Below are 25,411 nucleotides of genomic sequence, written 5' to 3'. Positions count from 1 at the left end.
CTTGAAATCACATAGATTAGATTAGAGTAAGCATACATTGATCGGTTAAAAGAAATGTGTATTGAAGAAAGAATCAGTCAGCGTAAATCGATCTAAACTTAGAATCAATCAATCAACCATTGGAACATTAGAACAAGTTTCCTAATCGAATTGGTGCGAGCAACTTTACCACTATAATACGGTTTTGGGTGCAACAGATTACAGTTTTAAGAGGTAATTAGAAGGAAAGAGACGATGAAAGAGATAAATTATTTTTTAGAAATTAAAAAAAATAAAATTAATTTTTATAATTAAGACAAAATGTTATTGAGTATTTGAATCAATTAATATGAAACTCTTCCAGCTAAGTGATTTTAAATTCGAGTTTTAGCGTACAATTATGTTAAATAATTGAAGAAAAATTTGTGATCTATAATAATTTTACCGAGACTTGAAAATAATTCTAATCTATACAAAATAATAAATTAATGAGTGAATAAATATTGGTATACAAATATTTAAATTAAAAAAAGTTGAAATGAGACGACAGTCAAGTCAAAAGGTAATAATTAAGTAAAATCGTTTCGCAACTGCTTGACTTCAAAATTTGAATATCTGACTCTCTATAAGAAAAAAAGTGCTTAAAGTACAGTCACTTCTATCAGAACTTGAAACAAATCACGGTGGGTTAAAAATAAAAATAGTGAATCTACCTAAATTTAATTATAGAAAAATTGTTCTGTAAATAAAATTATAGAAAAATAGAAATCCTTTTTTTGTTAAGAAAAAGGAATGAATTTCTTTCTTTTCCTTCGTAAATGTTTTTTTTTTCAATCGATAATTTAATTTCTTCATTTTTTACATTTAATGTTTTCCAACTTTACAATTTGCATTAGACCACTCAACTTATCTTACGGGTCCAATGATGTGTATAGCAACGCCATAAAGGATCATATATTATACATGATATCATTTCGCTTGCTTGCTTGATTATTTTTTTCCAAAGGAAAGATCAAGGTGGGATATGAAAATCGATGAAAGCAAGCAAAAGATGAGAAAGGAATAATTTACCACAAGTGTTAAATCCAATGGAAGGAAAAGGTTTGTGGGAAAGTGAGTATTAGTAGTTAGTACTTCGTGGACAGGCCATTTGAAGATAAGAAACAACACTATCATGCTCTCTTCACATTCTCCTTTATATATATATATATTTTCATTAGGGAAAATTCATGAATTTTCAATTAAAACTTTTAGTCAAAAGGTTCAATGTATGCATCCGTGTATATATGGAAGTATATTTATTAAAAGTTACCGGAAAAAATATTTATTAAAAGTGATCATCTCCTTAAATAAATCTCAAAATATCAAAAAGTTAATTTTCAATTTTACGTTAAGGATAAAATTATTATATTTGCAAGAATCTCAAACATATTTAAGTTTAATTTTAAATTTTAATTAATTTAAAAAGCGAGGGACATTTTGAATTTGATATTGTGTATTAAAATTCAAAATTTAAATTGATAGTCAGACCGAAATTAAGTAATAGTATTAGAAAGAAAAAGTGGAACCTATGAAGTTTAGTAATTTTCAATAAAGTGTAGTTAATAGGAAAATATGTTTAAAAGAATGTGTTATTAATATTTCTCAAGGCACAAATTCAAGAATCAAAACAAACCAAAATGCTATCACGGTTAAAAAAAATTAAGGAGCGAAAAAATATATTTTGCCTTCATTTGTTATTATGTGAAGGTTTTAGATGGGTGGTGACAAAAAGTGTCTACATGCGACAGTGTCTGGTTATGTGCTATTAAGTTCATGATATGTATCCTGTCTGGTGCACTAGGGCAACTATCATGCAATTGATATCAAATGTAGATTAAACCTTCATTAGGATGATCTTTTATGTATATTAGTTTCTAATATTTGTGTAACAAGCAAGTGCGTATACAACTATAGCAGAGAAGCAAATACTACTTTACTACAAAAAAAAAAGTTCATATTACTTTATATAAGACACGGACTCTCTCCTTCTTTGATCTTAAAAAGGCAGTAACATGAAACCAACAGCAAGAAGTGAATTCTGTGTGACAACCTACAGCAATGCAACTCCAGCAATAAGCAACAGCCGCCAAGAAGTTTATGATCCTCTTGTTAAACTGTTATAATAGGAAATAGGGCACAAAATCCATGCAGTGCCAAACCCAAAAATATACCAATATTGTCTTTACCTGTCAAAAGAAACATCAATCCAGGCTTATAAATTATAATTCCCCATTTGGCAAGTAACTAGCAACTAATGTCAATCTCCCATAGGTATTAATACATACAATTCAAATCTACTACCATTATATATTTCAGAAAGAAAAGCAATGCAACAGGGAATTTTAAAAAGAAAAAAAGTGTATTAAGTAGTCATATCATATCTAAATAAAGGTTACACTATATTTCATAACACTAATTTACAGAACAGTCCATTGGTTTTTCTGGATATATAAACATATTTCCATCTCTTCCAATTTTTAGTATCCTGTTTATCAAGTTTTTCTGCACAGACTCATTTGTTTTTACTTTTTAGGGGATCACAAGAATTTCCATTTCTTTACCAGACACTAATTATAGAAAAGGAGAAGCTTATGTCTATTGCAGTGACCACACAGAATCATGAATAAACTTTGTTTTCTCTTTAGTTCCATAATCATACTAACTCTCAATATATTAACCATAAAAAAGGTTCTGTAACTAGTTTTTTTCTGTTGCCAAATTGGATACTGACACTTATTGGAGAGACAAAACAAGAGTGATTTTATGTAAGTCCTTCAAATAACAAGACCAAAATGTCCCAAATCCAACCTAATAGGAATTATTTGTCACCAGTTCCTACATCATCATAACAAAAACTTGTGTGCAAACTACTTCTTCACAGTCAAATACATTGTTGCTATACTAAAATTGTTGAGAGTAATCATAAAAAACAGGTGTGATATCTATTAAGCTACCTAACACAATAAATATCTCCATCACTATCTTAGTTATTGCAAATCATCAAGCAAGGAGGACATGCCATAATTGAGTGGAAATTTTAAAATATAAAAGATGCTGACATGTCAGGGTTAAGTCAAACCTTGGTGAAGGCAAGCAAGTGGAAGCACCAGGAAAGCCTGTAAATACATTTGAGTAGGACTTGGTCAAATATGAAAAATTGTTGATGGGAGGCAGAGAAGGTACTCTTTCTCCTTTCTTCAAAATATCTTGCAGGTCAAGTCTCTGCAAAGTCAAGACAGCCCTAGTGTCCTTCCAAACAAAGGCAAGGATGCCATTTTGAAATACAAAGAGGGTACCGGGCTTTGATCCAGGGTATCTGAACCCATAACCATTTGAAATACCCTCTCCTGTAAAAGAATGTGTGATATCCACTGAGAAGGAGTCTTTATTGGTGTCCCAGGGAAAGGGATCAGATGAAGGCTGATTGACATCCACTATAAACATTGCTGAACCATTAGGATGCAAGACATAGTGAGTGCCTTCCAATATTTTTGTTGCAATAAGAAGCTTTTGTTCCTGAGACTCCTCATAAGAGAGCAGAAGAAAGAATAGAGCCTTTCCAGGCTTGTCTTCAGAAGGTATTCCAGGAGGCCAACCAAAAGTTCCTCCCCACAAACCCACATAAATTTGATCCGCTGAGGGAACTCGCAAAGGCATCTTGTAAAGTGCAAACCAAGTATCAGGCATATTCGGCCATGCTCGATAAGAAGATAATTTTACAGTTGAGGCCTTTAATGATAGCCCTATTGCATCGCTTGATCTAAGAAAGTCTTCAAGCCGTGCATGCTTTATCTCACGTCTTGCAGTAAGCTTCCTGAAAATTGTATGACTCTCATTAATTGAACTAGATCTTCCAACAATCTGTTTAAAGCTACCCCAGAGATATCCACCAAGACATTTTTTCTTGGTGCATTGTATGTGACCATCCTCCTTGTTCAGAAGATCAGAGATATCCTTCCACCAGTAACAACTCTTTCTTATGTCATCCAGCTCTAATTGCATTGGACCAACTGCCCCTTGAGAAACTTCCTCATTGTCAATCTGACCACTACCAAGGTTGTTCATTTCACAAAAGATTGCTCTTCTTTCCTTCAAGAGCACCAAATCTTTCTGAAAGTTGTCACAATCATCTCTCAACCTAGGAAACAATGGCCCGGCTGCTACACTAGAAACCTCTTGTCGAAGTAGGCCGATAGTGACCTCAAGCAACTTTCTTCTATCACTAAAAGATAACTTGCTGAAGGGAGCCATTGCCTCATCATTTCCACCCATCTTTTGAAACCTAGAAAGCTCACTGTTTGACCTACAAACCTTTCCTGATATCGTCCCACCCGAGTCATCCAAGCTCCTACTCTGCAACAAATTACTACCATTATCTTGTTCCCTAGGTTGAACCTCAAGCAACAGCACGTTGCAAGATTCATCTATATACTTGACAGAGCCACGATAAACATAGTCCATTCCCTCTTCCCTTCCATGGAGAAAAAATGTAGCCGAACCATCAAAATCACCAATAACTTCAAACACAGATGACCATTGGATAGGACCATCTTGAATCCCCAATGGACCAAGCTCCTGAGGAATTATCCGGCAGCCTACAACCGAAACAAAACCAGGCATGACATAGACAAGGTTACCAAGCTCAGGGTTCTGATTAACCCATATCCCAAGCAATGGTTTAACACTCAGAAGGAAACGGCAAAGTGACTTGTAAGATGAGACACCCTCCCTCCACTCAACAAGGTCTTTCTGGGGCACCACTCCCACCATATCACACTGAGTGAACCACACTTTTTCAGAGGATCCAAGAGCATAGAGACTCTTGCAGCATAGACTGAGATTGCAAACATCTCTGGGCAAGAGGAACCGTGACACCAAGCCAAACACATCATCGGGTAGACACAGAAGAAAGCTCAGATCACAGGGTTCAGGTGACAACATAATGGAATGGTGAAGAATTGAATTGAACTAGAACTGTAAGTGTGAGCAACCCACAGAACACATAAATGGTATTGGTGAATCTGCCAAGTGATGTTCAATTATTGAGTCTAAGTCTAAGAAATGTTAAATGACAGAGGCGCATACCTACCTTAAATGAATTGGGTTGTTACGATGTGCGAAATTCTCTTGATTGTAAAACGCGTTTGTGGTGGAAAAGAAAACGCAGAATTCCGTGCGAGAAGGCACAGCACGAACGAAGATAAAATGAAGAGGTAAGTCGACTCAACCCACTTTAACTCAAACTGCTTCCATCTGTTCACTTTCTGTGTCGTGTCATCAGAACAGGAACATATCAAGTTTTTTTTCCTCTCCTTTTTTTGCTTACTTTTTATACTTATTTTTACATTATTTAATCACATCTTGTTTTTTACTTCTTTTTTTAATCTTTACTCTATCCATGGGTTTTGGTTTGATATCCCTTGTCTGATATATTTTCTATATTCTTATTTATAAATCTTGGATTAACTGTTGGCGAGTCATATTTAATAATACTTAAGGCTGCTCATTATTTCGCAAGAGTATATTCTATGAAAATTGAACCTATGTTTTTTTTTTATAAATTTAATATATGTTCTCAATTGAACTATTACTCGTTGGATTCTCAAATTCTTTTTAAGCTATAAGAATCAATTTTAAAAAAATTCATATTAATTAATCTTAAATATATTTTTACTCCTTTAAATTTAAATAATTTTTTCTTAAAAAATATGTTTTTATTAGTCTTTAAAATACAAAAAATTACTTTTGTCCTGTTTACCATTAGAAATATTTTTTAATTTAATTTTTTAAAAATAATTCATTACCATTTAAAACCACCAAAAGTAGAAAATCATCACAAATCCACATTTATGTTTTATTTTTCTTCTTTAAAATCACAAAAATATCTAAGAAATTACCAAACAATACAAGTCAAATACTTTCATGATTTAAAATTGACAAAAATTATTTTTTAAAGTAAATTAAAAAATAAATGTTAGCCAATAAAATCACCACAAATTATAAAACCATGAACAAAGGACTAAAAGTAATTTTTTGAAAAAAAATAAGAGATTAAAAAAAATAATTATTCAAATTTAAATGATTAAAAACATATTTAAATCCATTAATTATTCATTGCATGTAATCTTTTGTTGCTGTCAGTCATTTTAAATTTATAAAAAATAAAAATTATACATACAAAATATTTAAAAACCACAATTAAATTGAGCAAAGTTAGTTAAAAATGTTTAAAATTATACATATTTATTTTGAAATCTATTTTTTTAAAATTACTTAATGTTTGTAATTCATTTAACACATACGTCAATAGATGTTATATTTGAGTACATTCCACTGTTTTCTTCGATCAAAATCTTACTCATTCGCAGTCACCTTACGAAATAAGCTTCGCGGTATTGGTAAGAGTAACACTTTCAAATTGGAAGCATCAACAATTAGGTTCCTTTGAGCAAACCTACGGGGACAATATTTCTGATAATTTTATATTTTCTATGGATAATCTATCTATACATTGAACACCCGTTGAAATTCATCCAAATCAACCACATTTCTTTCTTCCCTCTTCAGTTCAACTCCGCAAGCCGTTTCTTTAGTTTCTCGCCCTTGCCAGGAATTTAGAAGCCCAGGCCTGAAAAGGTTAAACGGATATACTTAAATCAGTTCACTATATATTGATTTCAGTATGAGGAATGCGACACCACTATTCTATTTCTATGGTTGGTTCTTGACTTAATATTCCATTTCCCACTCCATATCTGCCAGACATTGGACGGCATAAAACGTAGTGGTATAGAAGGAGGAATTAAATTAGTATAGCGTGACAAAGAATGATTTTTTTTTTTTATAAACCACAAGTATCCTATGTAAGACATTCTTATTCGAACCGGATAGGGTTATTATTTATAATCACAAAGAATAATATTCAGATACCATTTAAGAGAAAAGCATACCATATTTGAGAGTGTTTGAGAGATACTCTTAATTTTATCCTTGATTTCTGACTCGGTCAATTTACCAGCACTGCTAGGAGAAGAACCTTTTTTGCTTAACCCAACATCCTTAGGATTAAATGCAAACTCCGGGCTGGTTTAAAGCAAAAAAATGGAGAAAAAACATCAATCAGAACCAAAAGCATCCTTTAATTTCTAAAAAGTATTGAAATGAGCATCATACCCATAAGCAACATGCTCATTTGAAGATGATCTCGAAGTTCCAACATATTTCACCCTATGATTCCTGCAACCATTGTATAAATGGTAAACATATAATTAAATAGTAATTAGTTAATTAAAAACTTCCAAACAATAAGAATATTTCAAATTTCAGCATATTTCTCATAAACTAGTGAAGCACATCCCAAACAACAAACTGTATGGAGCTTTTTCATATTTAAAAAAATTCAATAGTTCAGCTTTCAGTTAGAGACATCAAACGCTTCAGGAAAAATTCAGCAATATATTTGGGATAAAACAACAATAACACAAAGGAAACAAAAATGGCAATAATTTACAAATTATTAATAATTAACAATATGGGCATGCAACTAAACAGAGGTAATGGCTTTGATCCACGAGATTGACCCGTAAATGGCCATAAAATTACGGACCTGAGCCTAAAAATAAGTTTCTTTTTGAATTTAGGCATATACGAGTTGATCCATGTAACCCATGAGCACAAGGACTAACCCATTAACCCACAAAAGGTTTAAAAATTAATTTGTAATATTTTCTAATTATTTTAGAGTGAAAAAAAAAAACATGTTAAATAAAATTACAAGTGAAAATTATAAATAAAATGCATACGGGCAGGCCAGTGAACCGACCTATCACCTAAAGTATGACCAGAAAGCATTATTACCTTGTAACTTCATCATCCTCATGATCAGCTCGAACTGGCTCTGCCTTGGAAAAGAGTAAACTGTGGTGACTAACTCCAGCTATGCCCTGACTTTTCAAAAACTTTATATGTGCTTTGAAAGAGTCATCACTGCACAAAATACAAATACTCCTTCAGATAAAATCAGCATATTGAGTTCAATTTATGAGTTAATGTTTGTTTGCCTCAAACTTATTTTAATGAAATAATTACTTTTTACCAGAATCCGTAAAGTTTTATTTAAATATATAAAAAAAATATTTTTCCGAAAAAGAAAAGCAGTTCCTATATACACTATATTACGTCACATTCTTAAAATTTCAATGTATATCACCGTTATATTAATTTAAGTAAACTGAACAAGATAGTACAAAGAACCGATGTAGATCACCCTAAGTAAGAAAAGCTAAAGCACGAGTTAAGGTTAAAAAAGTAAATTACACCAAAACACAATTTCAAAGTTTAGACTCATTACACTGTATGTTGACGATCGTGCTCCTCATTCAATTGCCTTTGGGTAACAGATACATCAAATCCTTCTTTTGGAAGGCTAAAAAGCCCCCTGAGATCCTGCAAAAGATGAATGGAAGATTACACCAAATCACAACTTTTTTGAAGATGTAAGCGTATTTCTCAATCAATAATACATCCCACACCAAACTTGTACCTGCTGGCTAAAGTACCGAATTTGTTCTTTATGTTCAGTAGCAATTTTGAATAATCCTCCCTTGTATACCTATAAAACATGCAATTTGAGTGTTAAAAAAGCCAATCAATGTCTAAAGCGCATATTTTTTGCCCTTGTAGTTCTATCAAAACTATAACATACATACCCACACCACACATACGTACATATGCACTTAGTTACGCGTTTCTGCATATTTGTGTGTGTGTACGTTGCATTGGTGTATGTATGTACAAAACCAATGGAAAAGGAAAAAATTACCTGCTTCCTGTAGATCTTTTCTTCAACAGTTCCGCATGTCATCAGTCTATATACCAGAACATCTTTCTTTTGACCAATTCGATATGCCCGGTCAACACTTTGATTATCCGTACTGGTAGAACAAAAAATTGTAGTGCTTAACAAGTAAACATAAGCAGATACCTCCCTCAATGAATGACTCAAATTGCAAATTATAAGAAAGAAACACAATAGATTTGGGCAATCAACACTAACTTAATCTAGGGCCAGATGCATAATAGCTTAATCTCAATCATATGACTAATATACAAAAGATCAAATGTAAAACAAGAAACAGAATTATCATATCATAGGACATAAAAAGAACAGCAACAGAAGATCTAAAGAGAGGAAGTAAGTTATACTTATAGTATTTAGATTTATATCCACTTTCACTCTCCTGAGGAACAAAATGACATAATTTATAAATTACCATTCAAGAACAATGAACAATATTCGCAAATCTCACTTAAAAAAAGATTAAATAAAAGATCTACTTTCATCATTTTACATTACACTGTTTCAAAACAATCTTGTCAAACATAATAAGACTAGTAAAACTAGAAAAATGGTAAAAAAGAAATGTTTTAGCAACAATTCAGCACCTTGACAGTTAACGATGTATATAGTCAAGGGAAACGAATACTTCAAGATGTACCTTGGGTTCCAAGAAGGATCAACTACAATCACACGATCTGCTCTTGTAAGTGTTAGTCCTAAACCACCAACCTGAGATGTCAAGAGAAATATAGGAGCTCCAAAACCTTCTTGAAAATCCTGAAATCAGAACAGCAGGTGTCATAAGACAGAAAAGCATTCAGAGAATTGCAAAGGCTACTAAGTTAACTGTGCAAAGCACTTACATTAACAATCTTTAGTCTGTCACTGGCTTTTGTTGTGCCATCAATTCGTAAAAAATCATAACCTTCAGATACTAGGCATTCCTATAATCAAGCAGTAGAAAATCCTTAAATCAACTTTCATAGAAAAGCATACGACAAGAAAATGATGAGGCAAGGAATTAAGAGGAAAACTTTAAACATTCCTACAAATACCTAGCAATCATTAAAACTTTTAAAAGTTTATAAAATTACTTTCTATGCATTTCCATTCCAGTTACGACAATGCACTGACATCATGGAACAGTTGAGCAAATGTTTGACTATTCCATGGTTCACATACAAAATAATTGAAAAACATTAAGAAATAGTTTCTGAACCAACCTCAATAAGATTAAGCATCTTGCGAGTCTGAGAAAATATAAGCACACAATGCCCTTCTGGGATCAAATTATCCTACAGCATAGAATATGAACTGTGATATTATGCAAAGAAGTAAAAACCAGTATATAAACTCCATGATCGGCACTTACCAATAATGACATAATGAAGGAAATTTTGCATGACACATCTTGCTTGTCTTTAAACTTATCTTTGCCTGCAACATCTGCTATGTGCATTGCCAATTTTTCTGCAACATTAGCCTCTTCTGGCTTTAGCATTGAGTCTATCCCTTCCAACACACCCTCAGCAGCCCGCTTTGTCAACAGATGTGGATGATCACATATTTTCTTCAAAATCTGATATGTAAAGATTTTCAAAAGATGAAGGCATACGAACCAAGCACGGGAACGAGAACAACCTAGCTTCGAGGGCTAGGAACCTCCATAGAAGAAGGAGAGAGAGAGACTAAGGGAGAACTTGCTTTGATATTTTCTGATATTGGAAGCGCACAATCCATCCACATATATAGTTGCTGTCAAGGGAACAAGGCCCCACAAGCAAAACAGAAAAGATAACAAAATGGAATATCCTAACAATCATATTCCCTTATTCTACTACCTACATATCTTCTAGAAAGCAGGATGCTAGTGTTGTGCACTACCTTCACGTACTATGCCAGCTGCATGGGGTCTCTGTTATTCGTAACATTCTCATGCCCTTCAAAAACACCTTGTCCTCAAGGTGTTTCCAGTCTGCCGAGGTCCTCCAAGATCCCAAGGTCTGTACCGGTGAGGGTCCTTTGGGTCAGCCACCGTCCCTAATGCAAAAGCAGCTGGTTGGCGCTCGCGTGCTGCCAGGGTCGGTCCGTAGGGCGCAATGCTCTTCTCCAACAGTGCCATGTCTCTATGTTCCAAAAGCTTGTCATGCAGAGCCGCCTCAGACCATAATGAACAACAATACGTGAGATGTTGTTGAGGGAAGCCACGGCACGGGTGTGGCCAAGCTGGTTGAAGATGGAGGACAACGCGTGGGTCACTTGGTGCTTGCTGTGGGCGGCAAGGTGAAGAACCGGCATGGAAAATGGAACTGGTAAGGGTGCGGCGTGGTTCGGCCTGAGTGCAGGGGGTGGTGGTGTTGGCTTGAGCGGCGGAGGCAACGGTGGAGGTGGCGGAGGCGGTGGCGGAGTCAGCAGCGGAGGCGGTGGCGGAGTCAGCGGTGGTGGCGCCGGAAATGGCGGAGGCGGCAGCGGAGTCCGCGACAGAGGTGGGGATGGTGCCGGACTTGGTTGTATGGGTGCGGAGCATGGAGACTGCGGAGGGTAGTGGTGGCCGGGTCGTTGAGGCAGTTGAAGGAGAAGGGCGTCCAGTGGGGAGTCGAGGCGGCGTGTAGCGGCATCAAGTTTGGCCAAGACGGCCTCAAGGAGGTCCTCGACAGCCATTGAAGCTTCGTTTGGCGACGAGTAGTGTGGGTGGTGGTAGTGGAAGGTGGGAGCTCGGTACGGCGAGTGGTAGCCATGGAAGCTCTGTATGGCGAGTGGCAGCCATGCAAGCTTCGTTTGGTGGTTGCTGCAATGAAGGAAGGGTTCCCTCGGGATCGAACATGCTTAGCAAACGTTTGGGGGTACTCTCAAAATCAATCCCAAGGGATTGAGCTGGATGTACAAAGGGATGAGGGGTGTGCGGCAACGAAGGTGTGTGGAAATGGGTATGGCAGCCATGGAAGGCGGCCATGAGCTCTCAATGAAAGTACCAAATGTTACGAACCAAGCACGGGAACGAGAACAACCTATCTTCGAGGGCTAGGAACCTCCATAGAAGAAGAGGGAGAGAGAGACTAAGGGAGAACTTGCTTTGATATGTTCTGATATTGGAAGTGCACAATCCATCCACATATATAGTTGCTGTCAAGGGAACAAGGGCCCCACAAGCAAAACAGAAAGACTGTAGCATAAATAACATGGCAAAAATTACCGTAATGGCAGCCAGTGGTGAGCCATCAATTGCTGAGAGAACAATCTTACTATTCAAAAATGCTTCATAAAGATGCCGCTACATGAAATAGAAATAAAACAAAGTTATCAGATTAAAAGTAACCTCATAAAATAAAATGAAAAACAACAAAGAATTGCATATTTAACCTGAACGCTGGTCAGTCGGAGCCACACAATGATCTCCTGTTTCTGAGAAAGTTTTGTAGTTGTTTTCTCATCATCTTGATTGAAAATCTCACTCTTCAAACGTCTCAAAAAGTAAGGATGAATACAATCTCTTAGTTCCTAGTGAAAAAGGAGCAGTTATAACACTTAAGTCAAAGCGAAATTTGCTATTAATTGATGATCAGAATAGAGAGATCACTGCATAGGTACATATTACAACGAAATGCATTATATAATGTTTAATCAAGGAACGGCTTTAAGTGGAAGAATAGAAAGCATATCTAATCACATTCATATACTTTAATTAATTGTATGCATTATTATGTGAGCTCAAGATCAAAACCAATGCTCTTAGCCTTCCAATGCCAAAGGCCAAGTCACACAAACTAGATTTTGGAACACAAAAAATCCTTACCTTTGCTACAGATGAACCAACACGCTTCTCCCTGTAAGAAGCATGTTTGTCATTTCCACGAAGTATGGGATTTTCAAATCTTTCTTTGAACCTGAGAGATAATAATCTTTTAAGTAATGATAACCTTAACTAAATTAAGAATGTAGCCTGAAAATTATTATTACCATTCGTGGTCACCAAGCAACTCTGGGCAACAGAAATTGAACAATGCCCACAACTCCTGTTAGGAAGTTTTAAGAATGAAAACCATTAAACAAGGTACAATAATCTAAATTTCAATTATTATTAAAAAAAAAAGCAAAGCAGAAACACCATGTTAAAAAAACATTAATTGATGATTATAAACAAGACAGTTTACATCAAAAATACCTTCAGATTATTTTGCAAAGGTGTGCCGCTAATGATAATGCAATGAGCACTTGGTATTTCAAGCAAACTTTTAGCCCTTTGTGTGCTAGGGTTCTTTATAAGGTGTCCCTAAAGTTAAGAACATTTTGAAAACAAGAAAAAATTAAAGCCTTTTACAATATATTTAATATAAGTGTTTAAACTCATTGTTATATAATTGAAATTTCAGCACACTACTGAGTGAACAACATCATCAGATACTCTTAAGCAGTCCCATAACTATTCCTACTTGTTAAATATGCAGAAAGAAATTTATAAGGTAATCTTATTACATAAGCATAGCAAATAATACTACACAAGTCAAATTTCACACTGAATTTTTGGACCCCGTTATTAATGACATAGTTTTCTGTATGTCTAGATATTATAAACAATACAGCACATCATGCAGCCTTGTACAAGTACAACATATGTATACATTTGTTGTTTCTGACATAATGATTTCCAAGAAATTTCAACATATAAGAGAGTGTGTGGCTAGCATTTCTCTTCAACCAAGTGTATACACTTTTCTGAAGTAATTTGCTTCATTGATCGTCTGAGAAATACAAGATCCAAAAACTACTAAGGAAAAGGTAAATGGAGTGCAAGTAGTAGACACACCAAGTACCCAATATTAAATAGGTTTTAAATAAAACAAACTGATCCTTACCTCATCAAGTATCATGTAGTCCCATGTTACACCTTCTTCATTATCCTCATCATCAAAATAATTATTCCCCTGTAAGGACTTAGAATTGTTGCGGACAATATCATATGTTGTGAGAAGAACTCCTTTGTCCTAGAAGGAGACATGAGAATAGAGTTGAGGATTGATTGACAGAAACAAAGAACTCAGAAACATCCAAATACCATCAATTCTCCAGCAATCAATTAAACGTCAACTAAAGGACCAAATTTAAAGGAGTATTTTTCAAAATAAATTGAGGCAGCCAGAACCACCACAAAATAGTTTCCCTTCTAGTTCCTAAGCTCAGTTTTGAGTTACATATAAAAACATTAAGATATTTCTTTATCCTGACAGTCATGAAGCATGAGCTTGAATTTAACTTTAAGGTAATTCCAATTTAATTCAAAAATTAAAGAAAGCAAGAAACATCTAGAACCTGAAGTATGTACTGAAGTTCATATTCTCTGAGTTTTGTAGAGGTTCCAAAATATCTGCAGAAAAAGGACAAATTGACTGTTGCTGTTCTTAAAGCAGAAAATTTTAAACTTTGCATGTTATAGATAAACCACTCAGATGAATAAAGTCCGGCAGCCTCACTCTCTTGTCTTCTCGGATAGACCCACAGCTGACAACTCTTTGATCCAATGGGGCAATAAGGTTTTGGGTGCTACAATCAATGCTCTTCTAATTAAACGAGAATGAAACAGTCCAGCTAGAAAGCCACACATCTGCAAGAACCACCCAGCATTGGCAATCATGTACCAGCTATTGCAAAATACAATTTCTCAAGGTTCTATTCATTTATTTCCCTACCTGCATTGTTTTCCCCAAACCCATGTCATCCCCCAAGATTCCACCTTTTCCCAGACAATGCAAAGACCAGAGCCACTTCAACCCCTCCCGCTGATGCGGATACAACATATTCGCAATTCTAGCCTGCAACTTATAAGTCGATCTGGGGCCAGTCAAAGTTATAGAACCATCATTCTCAGGTTCAAAATGATCCAACTCTTGAACAGAATCATCTGCATCATACTCAATACCATCCCCATCACCATTTTTAGTACCCTCTGACAAGCTCTCCTGTTGTGGAGAAAACGAAGAACCTGCACTCCCAAACTCTGAACCATCATCATCACAACTTTTTTTCCCTCCAGCCAGACCCTCAACATGCTTCGGCCTCGGCTTCCTCTCTACCGACAGCAGCTCAAACTTAGAGTTCACCAAACTTGGACTCGTCAACCGCCACACTTCTGCCTGCATCTTCATGCACAACCTTGCAGAGGCGATGCCGCCCCTGTACTTTTTGCCCTGATGATAATAGTAATAATCGAGTGAGGCAGGTTTTAACGACGGTGCTGACTGCAGATTGAAGTGAAGCAGAGAATATATAACACTTACTAGGAGTAAAGTTAAGCGAAAATTGGGGAACATCATCGGATGGAGCTTGTTGTTGCTGTTTCTCGTCCGAGTTTAACTCTAATAAGAAGAAGAAGAAGAATGGATTGTGAAAAGGGAGAATAAGAGTGAGGAGTAAAAAAATTGAGAGAATGAGTTGTAATACTGAATGGAGAATCGAAGTCGGTGATGGCGGAAAAGTGGGGGATGTTTTGGCGTTGTTGTTTTCGGGCGGATTAGAGAAAAATGTAGTAATAGTAAAGACTAAAGAGTGAGGTTACCAAAGTGACTGTCGTTGAGGCTCTTCGGTTTCTTACAAACAAAACATGAAGCTTTTATTCGCTGCGACTCCTCACCTTCCCGCTTGGTTATGATATTTGAATTTCAAGCTTAAGGAGTAAGGACACATGCTCTTGCTGTTTAATGTTAATGGTGCACTCTCAATCTGCCTCTTTTGAATATTTTTATTATTAGTTTATGTTTGTTAAAATTTGTAAGTTTGTGTAAATCTCAATCTTTGGTTAATAAGTTTTAATTATAATTCTTTTAATAGGTAAAAATTATATATTAAATATTTGCATGTGTTGAAAATACACTGAACCACGTTGAAAAAATCATGGTATGCTGGTAGCTTTAAAGCTACTCTTTATGGCATGTTTGGGATGGTGGTGGGTTGCCTACATTCATTTTTTGTTTTTTCGCAGTGTCTTCGAAGTAGCGCCTGCATCCATGTATAGGACATGCATGCATCCCTCGATCGCGTATTCCAACATTGCCTATATATTCTCATGAGGTGCAGATGCATGCATGGTGAGGATTAGAGATTGTTTCAGATCAAGCATTTCGGGTGGTAGAGCCATCATGAACATGATAGATGTATATCATATGGCAACCCAAAAGAGAACATGAACAAAATGCTACATGAAAAGGTAAAGGCCATCAAGACTAAGAACATGAAAATCATGTTGCCATAGATTTTGCAAATGTCATTTCACTTTCGTGTGAAGCAACAGATGATGCCCTATTTAACAGATTGTCACCTTTTGCATGAGATGCAACTGCAACCTCCACGTCTGCATTTGCAGTAGGAACCCAATTTCCTCCACCAACACTAACTCTACATCCAAAAATCCTTGAGAAGATTCTGTATAGGAAAGTGAGCAACCAAAACAGCCATGGTAGGCAAAGCAATCCCACGGTACCCCAATCTCGGGTATCCAAAGATGATGATGTTTCTGATTCAGGAAGCCCCTCCTGCGGCTACAGAGATGAACAAAAGACCAGCTATGATCCATATGAACATTCGCCCAGAACTAGGATCAGACACAGGCATTTGTGTGTAGAAATAATGATGATCAAATATTCGGGATTTCCTCTTTATCTTCCTCTTTATCCATTTTAGTCATCATTATAATAAATTATTTTAAATTAATTATTTTAAAATTTAAATGTTAACATAAGATTAATATTTAAAATGAATAATAAATAAATAATTAATAAGATTGTCTATTTGTTGATTTAATTTTCAAAGTAATAAAATGAGTGAAGGTTTTTATTATCATTTTAGTTCTCTTGGAAATATTTACGTTAACGTATTTTGAATTTTGAACTTAAACGAGGGATAAATTGTTTTTTGAAATTTTTTTTATTATTTTATTATTTTCAAGGAATAAATTGATAATGTTTTTTTTTTTTACGAAATTGATTATTTACTCTAAAAAAATTGTCATTAACAAGTCTACGGACAGACATTGGATCATTTATTACATCACTCCCACTAAAGTATATTCATATAGATGAAAAAAAATCTTTAAGTGTAGTTAGTTTTTTTTTATCAAGGATAACTTTCATACTTGAATCAAAGAGAAGATATTTCAAAATTTTATTGAAGAGTTAGATATTTTAATTATGTTAGTTAAAAAAATAAGATTAATGTTAACATAAGATTAATATTTCAAGCAAAAAATAAGTAAATAATTAATAAATGTAATTTAAAAATATAAAAGATTAAAATTAAACTTTTACAATTTAATTTATTCAAATAAAACAATTAATTACAATGATCAAAAACTCCCACAAGGCATTTCTGTTGAGTGTAGGCATTGATTCTCCATGACCATTCAAACCACGACTTCATTTGCAATGACCATTAACAAGTCTACGGGAAAGACCTTGACGCATGTACAATTGTATTACATCACTCTCACTAAAGCATATTCATATAAATTTATCACTCTTTAGATTAGTACTATTTTATAAAGTAACAATGTCCCGCATGAGATTTTTAAATGTTTACTACTCTTATTTATATATGCAATCAATTCATTCATTTTTGTTCACCATGCAACCTCTCATTCACTATAATAATCAGTTACTAACGATCTACAAATGGATGAGATTAATTTCAAATTCATATTTTATTTAATGTATTTTTTTCTGTCAATATTTAAACATTATTATTATTTAAATAAACAAAATTATTTAAGTATGTATATGTAGTAATAATTTATATTTATGAAATTTCAAATATTAGTATGAGCATGGTACGGACGACTCTCTAGTATACATAATATGACACACTAAATACCAAAATTGATAGAATAGTCGGGCATCAAAGTGACATGGAAGCTTCATCCAGAGCTGACTTTCTCAGTCAAAGAAACTTCAGGCACCTCATCTTGGGAATTTGCTCGAATGGCATTCATCATTTTGTACCTCCTTAGTTCTTGAGCTTTCCTCCGTCTGGCTTCGATCACGATGAGTAGAGCAGTGATATCAGCGGGGCTCACCCCCCCTACTCTGCTTGCCTGACCAATGGTTTGAGGCCTAACCTGAAATCATTGAAATAACATATTTCATAACACCATTATATATATATATATATATATATAAATATATATATATATATATATATATATATATATATATATATATATGTAGATGAACAATCAAATTACCGTAATTTTGAGGATTATTATATTATTTTTATAACTTAATAGACAATGTGATTTTTATTTATTCAACCATTGAATTATATCTATATATATTACTAAGATCATTTATGTTAAATTTTATTAAAATTAAATAACAAAAAAATAATCAAATGATCCATATTCTAATATATTTTGAAGTGTTTATATTACATTGATTTTAGTCTATATAAATGAGGTAACAAATGATTTTGGATTAATATAAAATTTTGTATATATAATTTATGCGAAAGAAACTTTCAATCCAACTATGAGTTTTAAAAAAATATTATAAAATGACATAATAATTGTTAAAGTTACACCTCTATATTTTAACAGGATCAAATTACACTAATATAACTTAAACAATTGTTACATCATTCAATAACTTGATATAAAATGTGATTTTTATTCATCTAACATTTGTATTCTATCTACATATTACCAAAATTGTTTGTGTCAAACCTGATTAAAAATTAAAATTGAATACCAATAAATATGTAATCAAATGATCCATATTTTAGTATATTTAAAAAAAATTATATTATGTCGATTTTAATCTATACAAATAAGATAGCAAGTAATTTTAGATTAATATGAAATTTTATATATATAATTTATGTGAAACGAGTTTTCAATCCAACAATAAATTTTAAAAAATATTATCCAATTAAAAATTATTAAATGATATAATAATTTATCAAAATTATCTTGGTGTAATTTAATCCTCTATATATATATATATATATATATATATATATATAAGTATTAAAATTGAATAAAGTGTACCAAATTTTCTTTTCTTTGATGTAACAAAAGACAAGTTACTCCTTAATCAGTATCCTCATCAGGACATGTTAGCAACACCCTAACTTTAGTTTGACGGTGCAATATTATTGAATCTTATTGGTCACTCTGGCATAGATTCTGTTCTGGTGGAAGACGGGTCATTTTATGAATTCAACATAGTAGTAATATTTTGATTGATAAGAGTTGATTCACACAAATATTTTATTCCCGTAATATCTCATTATCTTTTGCCCATTATTTCTAAATTTGTACATTGAACTTGTGACGAATGTAGTGTACCATCTTAAAATTTTAATATAATTATTATAAGTTTTAATATAAAAATTATTAGTATCAAAATTTTTTTGAATTAAAATAATTAATGATAATATATATATATATATATATATATATATTTAAAATGTTTGTATTATGATATATTAAATTTCATTTAAATAATTTAATTAAAAAAATATGTATGTCTCATAAACAAAGATTGAGAAGAAAAAAAATAAAGAAAATCTTGTTAATCCACTAAATAGAGAACATGAATAATAAACAAATAATACATGAATTATTATGCTTCAAGAGGCAGTAAAAAAACCTTTTTTTAAATCCTCTATGGTATGTTTTTGATAGATATGATTTTTGGGTCTTGGATAAAGAAGAGTTTGTGGTTAGTGAAATTAATTGAACAACTCGTGATTGCTCACATGTACTAAGTGTAATTTCTAGTTGGATGGAATTGTTTGTATATAGGCATTATAATAGGTGTTGCTATTTCATGTATATAATATTGGTTTATGTTAGTAATTGATTTACCTCTATCTAGATGGAAAAGAAATTCTGAATACCTTCATCTATGATAGGTCATCTATGATAGGGAAGATAGTGAAACACCATTACATGAATATAAACTCATTGATTTTTTGAAGAATTTGAAATCCACACCAATTCTAAGAACCAAAAAATTGAACCTAGTGATTATAAGAATCATTGAGTTGTGTATATGATATTCATTTGTTCAAGAATTAAATATAGCGAAATGTTGGTGTTTATTTACTGAAAGTATTTTTTTTGTTGTGTGAATAATTTGTGATTGTTTTATAAGTATGTATACATTATTTTTAATTTCATTATGCGAATACCATGATTGGATTTTTTTGGTTACCACGCTGATTAAGAATAACACTATTTACAAACTCTTTTAGAACTTGATTTATTCACTAGGATTATTATTTGGTTAAAAGTGTTGTTTTCAAAGTTCGAGAAAAAAACTTTTGAAATGAAAGAGAATTAAAGACTTAGTTCATTATTAATTAAACTTTATATATGTCTATATTTGAGAATGAAGTTGTTTATTTATTTAAGGACTCATTTATTATAATATTTGAAGTATTTTGAACCATTAAAATTTATAAATTCTTATTTTACGGATGTTAACCAAATATCTATTTAATAAACTTATAACTTACAAACCTTGGAAAGTTTTTCGCGAGCTTCAAGAGACAATGTTGTCATTGCATAGTAATCTAAGTCTTCAGGAAGTGGTCTATGTTGTTGAGCAACCACCTATAGGTAAATCCATCACAACAATGAGATTTCAAGTTAAATACCAAGCTGAAATTCTAAAATGTGTAAAAATTAAAATGATTTAGGGTTGTGATGTTGACACAGCAAAAAAACATTCACTTTTCCTCATTGACAAGTGTAACAAATACCTGTTGAAGTTGGCTTTGCTGACGCAAGATGAAACCTTCATACTTTATATCAATCTCGACACATTCTTTCTCCATTCTTGATAAGCTTTTGTCGCCGAAACCATGCTTGTCAAGAATTTCATATTGTATGTGTGGTTTCTTAAGAAGACTTTCTAATGTTGAAAAGTCCTTCACTGGCTGACGAGAAAGATTAGTGACTTCAGCAGCCAAATCCCCTCCTGATGAGAAAATTGAGGAGAGTAGCAATAATTGATAATTAGTCAAATAAAATTTCTACATAATCTACAGCAGAATATATATTTGAAGGGAAGAGTACAACGTTTGAAGATCAGTATAAATATAATACTGAACTCCAATATATATATATATATATATATATATATATATATATATATGAAAAAAAAAACATTTTTGCCAAGAGAATGGATAATAGTAATCACAAATAGTTTATAATTTTATTTAACACTAGCGTGAATTATCTACCAGACTATATTAAACAGTAGTTTACATTGTAATCCTTATGTAACATTTTGTGACCATATAAAGTGCAGAAGACTGAAGATTCAAAGCTCCCAATTTTACAACACCCACTATATTATTCTATGATTTCTATCATGGGTATTACTTTAGTGAGCTAAAGATTATAAGGAAAACGAAGGGGGTGGAGGGAAGTGAGGATAAGTTTATATTACAGGCAACCATCCTCATGTCAATTGTTTAAAAATATTTTATAATAATTGAATTTAACAACAAAAGCAAGGGCAACAATTTTATTTGACTTGAGAAGCATCAAATACTTTGTTATTATGTGCAGTTATTGCCATCCTGTTTTCCCCAAAAGGATAAACTTTCTTTCAGTCCTTTTTAAAGAAACAGCTCCCAAGAATAAGTTGCTACACGAGCATAGTAGACAAACAAACCTGAAATCCTGACACTTTTCAATCGCTTCTTTTCCTCAGAAATCCGAGCTTGCTTATCCTGGTACAGTTTCCAGCGCCTATCATCGATCAACCCAATTTCACGACCTAAAGGTGTGAGACGGCTATCAGCATTGTCAGATCTCAAAAGTAACCGATGCTCTGAGCGGCTAACATGAGGAAGACAAATTTCAATTTAAATATCAATAAAGGAAAAAGGAGTGTCAGGATGAAGCAGCATATATGCATCTATGAGCAGAAAGCAGAAATGCTGTTATCTTGGTTAGCTTACCTGGTTAACATGCGGTAAGGCTCTCGCAGGTCCTTAGTTACTAGATCATCAATTAATGTTCCTATATAACTGCTCTCCCTCTCAAGAACAATAACTGGCTTACTGTCTGCATGTCTAGCAGCATTGATACCAGAAATGATACCCTAAAGGAATAGTAAACAGGGGAAGAAAGCTTGCTAGATTAGCAGGAAGCCCAAATAGCCATGAGGAGTCAACTACCCATGATACAACTCACAAGTCACAACACCAAAAAAACAACAAAGTATTAGAATTAATAGTACAGATGAACTTTAAAATAATACCTGTGCTGCAGCTTCTTCATAGCCTGTAGTTCCATTTATCTGACCGGAGAAGAACAATCCTTGTATTTTCTTTGTCATTAGAGACCTACCGCATTGATGAGCAGGTAAATAATCATATTCCACAGCATATGCAGGCCTTAACATTGAACAGTTCTCAAGCCCAGGTAAAGTTCTCAGCAAAGGTAATTGTAGTCTCTCTGGCAAACCTGTTGAGAACCCCTGTAAGATAGAATGCGTTAACCATATGCATTCCAATCTTTTTCTTTTGTAAGGGGAATTTTATGGTTCAGCTCACTACTAACTTTCTGAAACAAATGTATCAGATTGTTAATTTATTTTATGAATCTTCATCAAATCATTGTATTCAAACACCCACAAACCCAACCCCCTCCCCCTTGGCTTGCAAAAGAAATGTCAAGTTTCATTCAGATTACAGAAAAGGGGGGATAAAGAATATATAAGTATATATAACTCACCTGCACATAGAGCTCAGGCACACTTCGACCCTCAGGTTCAAGAAATATTTGATGAGACTCTTTATCTTGGAATCTTACAATCTAAAAAAGTGAACAATATATCACATCAGAAAATAATAAAAACGATTCCAATATAGTTGATCTGATGTTTCAAAACCAAGGTAGCTTTTTTGAAACACACCTTATCTTCTATTGAAGGACAGTATCTAGGTCCTTTGGCTTCAACCCATCCCCCATAAGTGGGAGTCTCATGTAAGTTCTCTCGTATTATCTGATGAGTTGTACTTGTAGTACGAGTTAGGTAGCAGCACATCTGCTCTCTTTCAATATGGACCTCAGGATCAAAACTAAACCAGCCAACCTGCCAATTATGAAGATACACTAGGGAAACACTATCTTTTTGTTAGAGTAAATGCTTTTAATTACAGATTACAACTTACAAGCAGTTAGCAACTCAGCATTATCATTATCATTCAGCACTGGAGGGAAAAGTAAAATTCTATTTTTATTTATGATGTCGTAAATTGTTTGAACTATCAGGACTAAAAGTATTGCATAGCTATCTATGCTAAATATTATTATCGACCAAGCCAATCAGAGAATTAACATAAAAAACATCTTGGACCTGGCCCAACTGATGGCTGGTAGACATAATTCTCCAAGTAGCAAACTACTAAGGCCTTTAAGTTGTATCAAGATTACTAACATAATCAGAAGTGACACTTGGAATGAGTCCAGACAACCATTTGCAAACTACAAACCAAAAGCCTGATTTGAACCAAAATTGAATCTAATGAACCTACTTATAGGTTTAGATGGACAAACCTCTTCATCTCCATGCTGTGGTTCTAATCCTGAGAAATTTACAGTGCGAATGTCCACTCGGGCAGGGGTTCCAGTTTTCAACCGATCAGTTTCAAAACCAAGTCGTTGTAAGTTTTCTGTTAATCCAAGTGAAGCAGACTCGCCAGCTCTTCCTGCAGGCATAGAAGTTCTACCGACCCAAATTTTACCACTCATAAAAGTCCCTGTGGTGAGAATAACAGACGGAGCATAGAATTTCATTCCAAAGAATGTACAAACACCTTCCACGTTATCATTCTTCCCTAGTAAAATATCTGTGACCATAGCCTCTCGAATAGAAAGGTTTGGAGTGCTGCAAAAAATAAAGTTGCAAAAAAAACATGATGGGAAGTAACAAACATGACAAATGCATATAACATGTGAAAAAAGATCACATAGGACCAAAATAGATTTGCAGAGATCAGGGACCTGGAGTTCAAATTGCTACCCTCCCCCACCAGCATTATTACTTGTTACAAACTTTTAAATTAAAAGGTTATCTCTTATATGTTAAGATATTAGGTTATTAGTCCTTTATTTGGGGGCTTGGGCTAGTACCAGTATAGAACCAATCTAAAATATCTCTCGGGCCTATAATTGTGGTGTTTTTGACATTGCTCTTAAAATTATGAGAATTGGCAAGACTACGAGAAATAATATTACTACAAAATAATCATTTGGTTGTCGCGTGCGATGGAGGTGCTTAAGTATAGGAAAAATAGATAATGCAAATAAGAAAAGGAAAAATATTATGTGTGGATATGAACTTGCCTTTCTACTACACTTTTCATTTGAATGGCATAGTCCCTTTTATCGGTCTGAGCACGTAATGCACGAACTGCAGGACCTCTTGAGACATTGAGTACACGCTTCTGTAAGTAACATCTATCAGCAATCTTCCCTATTTGACCACCAAGTGCATCCACTTCATGAACAAGTTGGGACTTTGCGGGCCCACCAACAGCTGGATTGCAAGGCTGCCACGCAATTCGGTCAATGTTGAGAGTAAGAAGAAGAGTCCTTGCTCCCAAACGTGCAGAGGCAAGAGCGGCTTCGCACCCTGCGTGCCCTCCTCCAACTACAATCACATCATACTTCTCATCCACTCCTCCTCCAAAGCCCAATTCATATTCCACTTCTCGGGAGGTGGAGCCGGCGGAGAAGCGCCGGGACAAAGAGATTCGGCGGCGGAACTTGCCTCGGAAAGTGACGTGAGGAGAGCTCCCAAGAGCGGCGGGGGAGGGAGTAAGAAAGAGCGTTTTGCATAAGCTTCGGCCAAGGCAACAGAGATGGAGAGTTAACGGCGCCGTTGCCATTGTGGCATTTGGTTAACGGCTCTGTCTGAGTAAAAGGTGTTGTTTCAATGGCGTTTGATTCTCATCCTCATCCTCATTCAGTGTTTTGCAGCTTCCTTGTGTCTGTCTTCTCTGCCATAGCAATATATCCAATAATTATGTTGTGCCAAGTGAACTGGCTGGCCTGGCCCAACCTCTGAACTTAGCTTAGGGTTGCTATTGGCCCCAATCATTTGCTATTGGCCCCTATCAACATTTAAAATTCCAAAAACATCCTTTCCCATAATGCACAATGAAATTATGATTTTGTTGCACTAGTAAAGATGCAAAAAACATTATGCAATGAAATCCTGATTCCATTGTACATTTTTTCACATCCCGCCAGTGTAGCAGAGGTGTGTTTTTGTTGTGTAACTGGATTTGTGAAAAAAGTGCAAAACGAAATTACAATTTTATTATGCAAGTGGGTGTCAATAAAGAATGTACAATGAAAATGTGATTTTGTTGCACAATGTACAACAAAATCATATGTATGTTGTACATTGTTTTTTAGGAAATAAAATGTAAAACAAAAGTATTCTAGTATCATTAAGTTCAACTCCATATAAAAAGTTGAATTAGTAAAAGAAATATTGGCTTTCATCATCTATATTTCCTCATTTATTTAGCATTGTAATC

The 25,411-nt window shown here is 34.1% G+C and overlaps 4 protein-coding genes across 6 annotated transcripts; all 4 read right to left on the bottom strand.

The window, feature by feature from the left end:
• Nucleotides 1-1,862: 1,862 nt before the first annotated feature.
• Nucleotides 1,863-5,453, bottom strand: LOC100781734 (F-box protein At5g39450). Of its 3 annotated transcripts, none has more exons than XM_006580282.4 (3): nucleotides 5,111-5,453; nucleotides 3,101-4,995; nucleotides 1,863-2,207 (listed from the first exon to the last, which is right to left on the bottom strand). In XM_006580282.4, the coding sequence occupies exons 2-3, from the start codon at nucleotides 4,960-4,962 to the stop codon at nucleotides 2,204-2,206; spliced, it is 1,866 nt and encodes a 621-aa protein (XP_006580345.1). In that variant the 5' UTR covers nucleotides 4,963-4,995; nucleotides 5,111-5,453; the 3' UTR covers nucleotides 1,863-2,203. The 3 variants fall into 3 exon arrangements, with proteins under 3 accessions (XP_006580345.1, XP_006580344.1, XP_003524312.1); XM_006580281.4 differs by having other exon boundaries at nucleotides 3,101-5,042; nucleotides 5,111-5,452; XM_003524264.5 differs by having other exon boundaries at nucleotides 3,101-5,451.
• A 1,016-nt stretch (nucleotides 5,454-6,469) lies between these two features.
• Nucleotides 6,470-17,232, bottom strand: LOC100781188 (protein CHROMATIN REMODELING 24). The gene is made up of 22 exons (XM_006580815.4): nucleotides 17,188-17,232; nucleotides 16,099-16,389; nucleotides 14,545-15,093; nucleotides 14,329-14,459; nucleotides 14,168-14,222; nucleotides 13,714-13,842; nucleotides 13,023-13,130; nucleotides 12,818-12,873; nucleotides 12,654-12,744; nucleotides 12,221-12,358; nucleotides 12,054-12,131; nucleotides 10,233-10,439; nucleotides 10,084-10,155; nucleotides 9,724-9,804; nucleotides 9,519-9,637; nucleotides 8,843-8,954; nucleotides 8,564-8,632; nucleotides 8,372-8,466; nucleotides 7,879-8,007; nucleotides 7,195-7,257; nucleotides 6,972-7,104; nucleotides 6,470-6,649 (listed from the first exon to the last, which is right to left on the bottom strand). Exons 1-22 carry the CDS (start codon nucleotides 17,230-17,232, stop codon nucleotides 6,611-6,613), a joined length of 2,790 nt encoding a protein of 929 aa, XP_006580878.2. The 3' UTR covers nucleotides 6,470-6,610.
• LOC106798745 (uncharacterized) lies at nucleotides 10,550-11,939 on the bottom strand. The gene has a single exon (XM_014775790.3). The coding sequence runs from the start codon at nucleotides 11,385-11,387 to the stop codon at nucleotides 10,803-10,805; it is 585 nt and encodes a 194-aa protein (XP_014631276.1). The 5' UTR covers nucleotides 11,388-11,939; the 3' UTR covers nucleotides 10,550-10,802.
• Nucleotides 17,233-17,623: 391 nt separating the features above from the next.
• LOC100791841 (tRNA uridine 5-carboxymethylaminomethyl modification enzyme MnmG) lies at nucleotides 17,624-25,134 on the bottom strand. Its single transcript, XM_006580280.4, has 10 exons — nucleotides 24,210-25,134; nucleotides 23,421-23,751; nucleotides 22,777-22,956; nucleotides 22,596-22,676; nucleotides 22,120-22,338; nucleotides 21,818-21,960; nucleotides 21,529-21,695; nucleotides 20,609-20,826; nucleotides 20,367-20,459; nucleotides 17,624-17,960 (listed from the first exon to the last, which is right to left on the bottom strand). Exons 1-10 carry the CDS (start codon nucleotides 24,752-24,754, stop codon nucleotides 17,760-17,762), a joined length of 2,178 nt encoding a protein of 725 aa, XP_006580343.1. The 5' UTR covers nucleotides 24,755-25,134; the 3' UTR covers nucleotides 17,624-17,759.
• Nucleotides 25,135-25,411: the final 277 nt, after the last annotated feature.

Source organism: Glycine max, chromosome 5, assembly GCF_000004515.6.
Source record: "Glycine max cultivar Williams 82 chromosome 5, Glycine_max_v4.0, whole genome shotgun sequence".
Classification (NCBI taxonomy): Eukaryota; Viridiplantae; Streptophyta; class Magnoliopsida; order Fabales; family Fabaceae; genus Glycine; species Glycine max.
The sequence above is the reverse complement of the archived record's forward strand: the minus strand, read 5'-3'. Positions and strand labels throughout refer to the sequence as shown.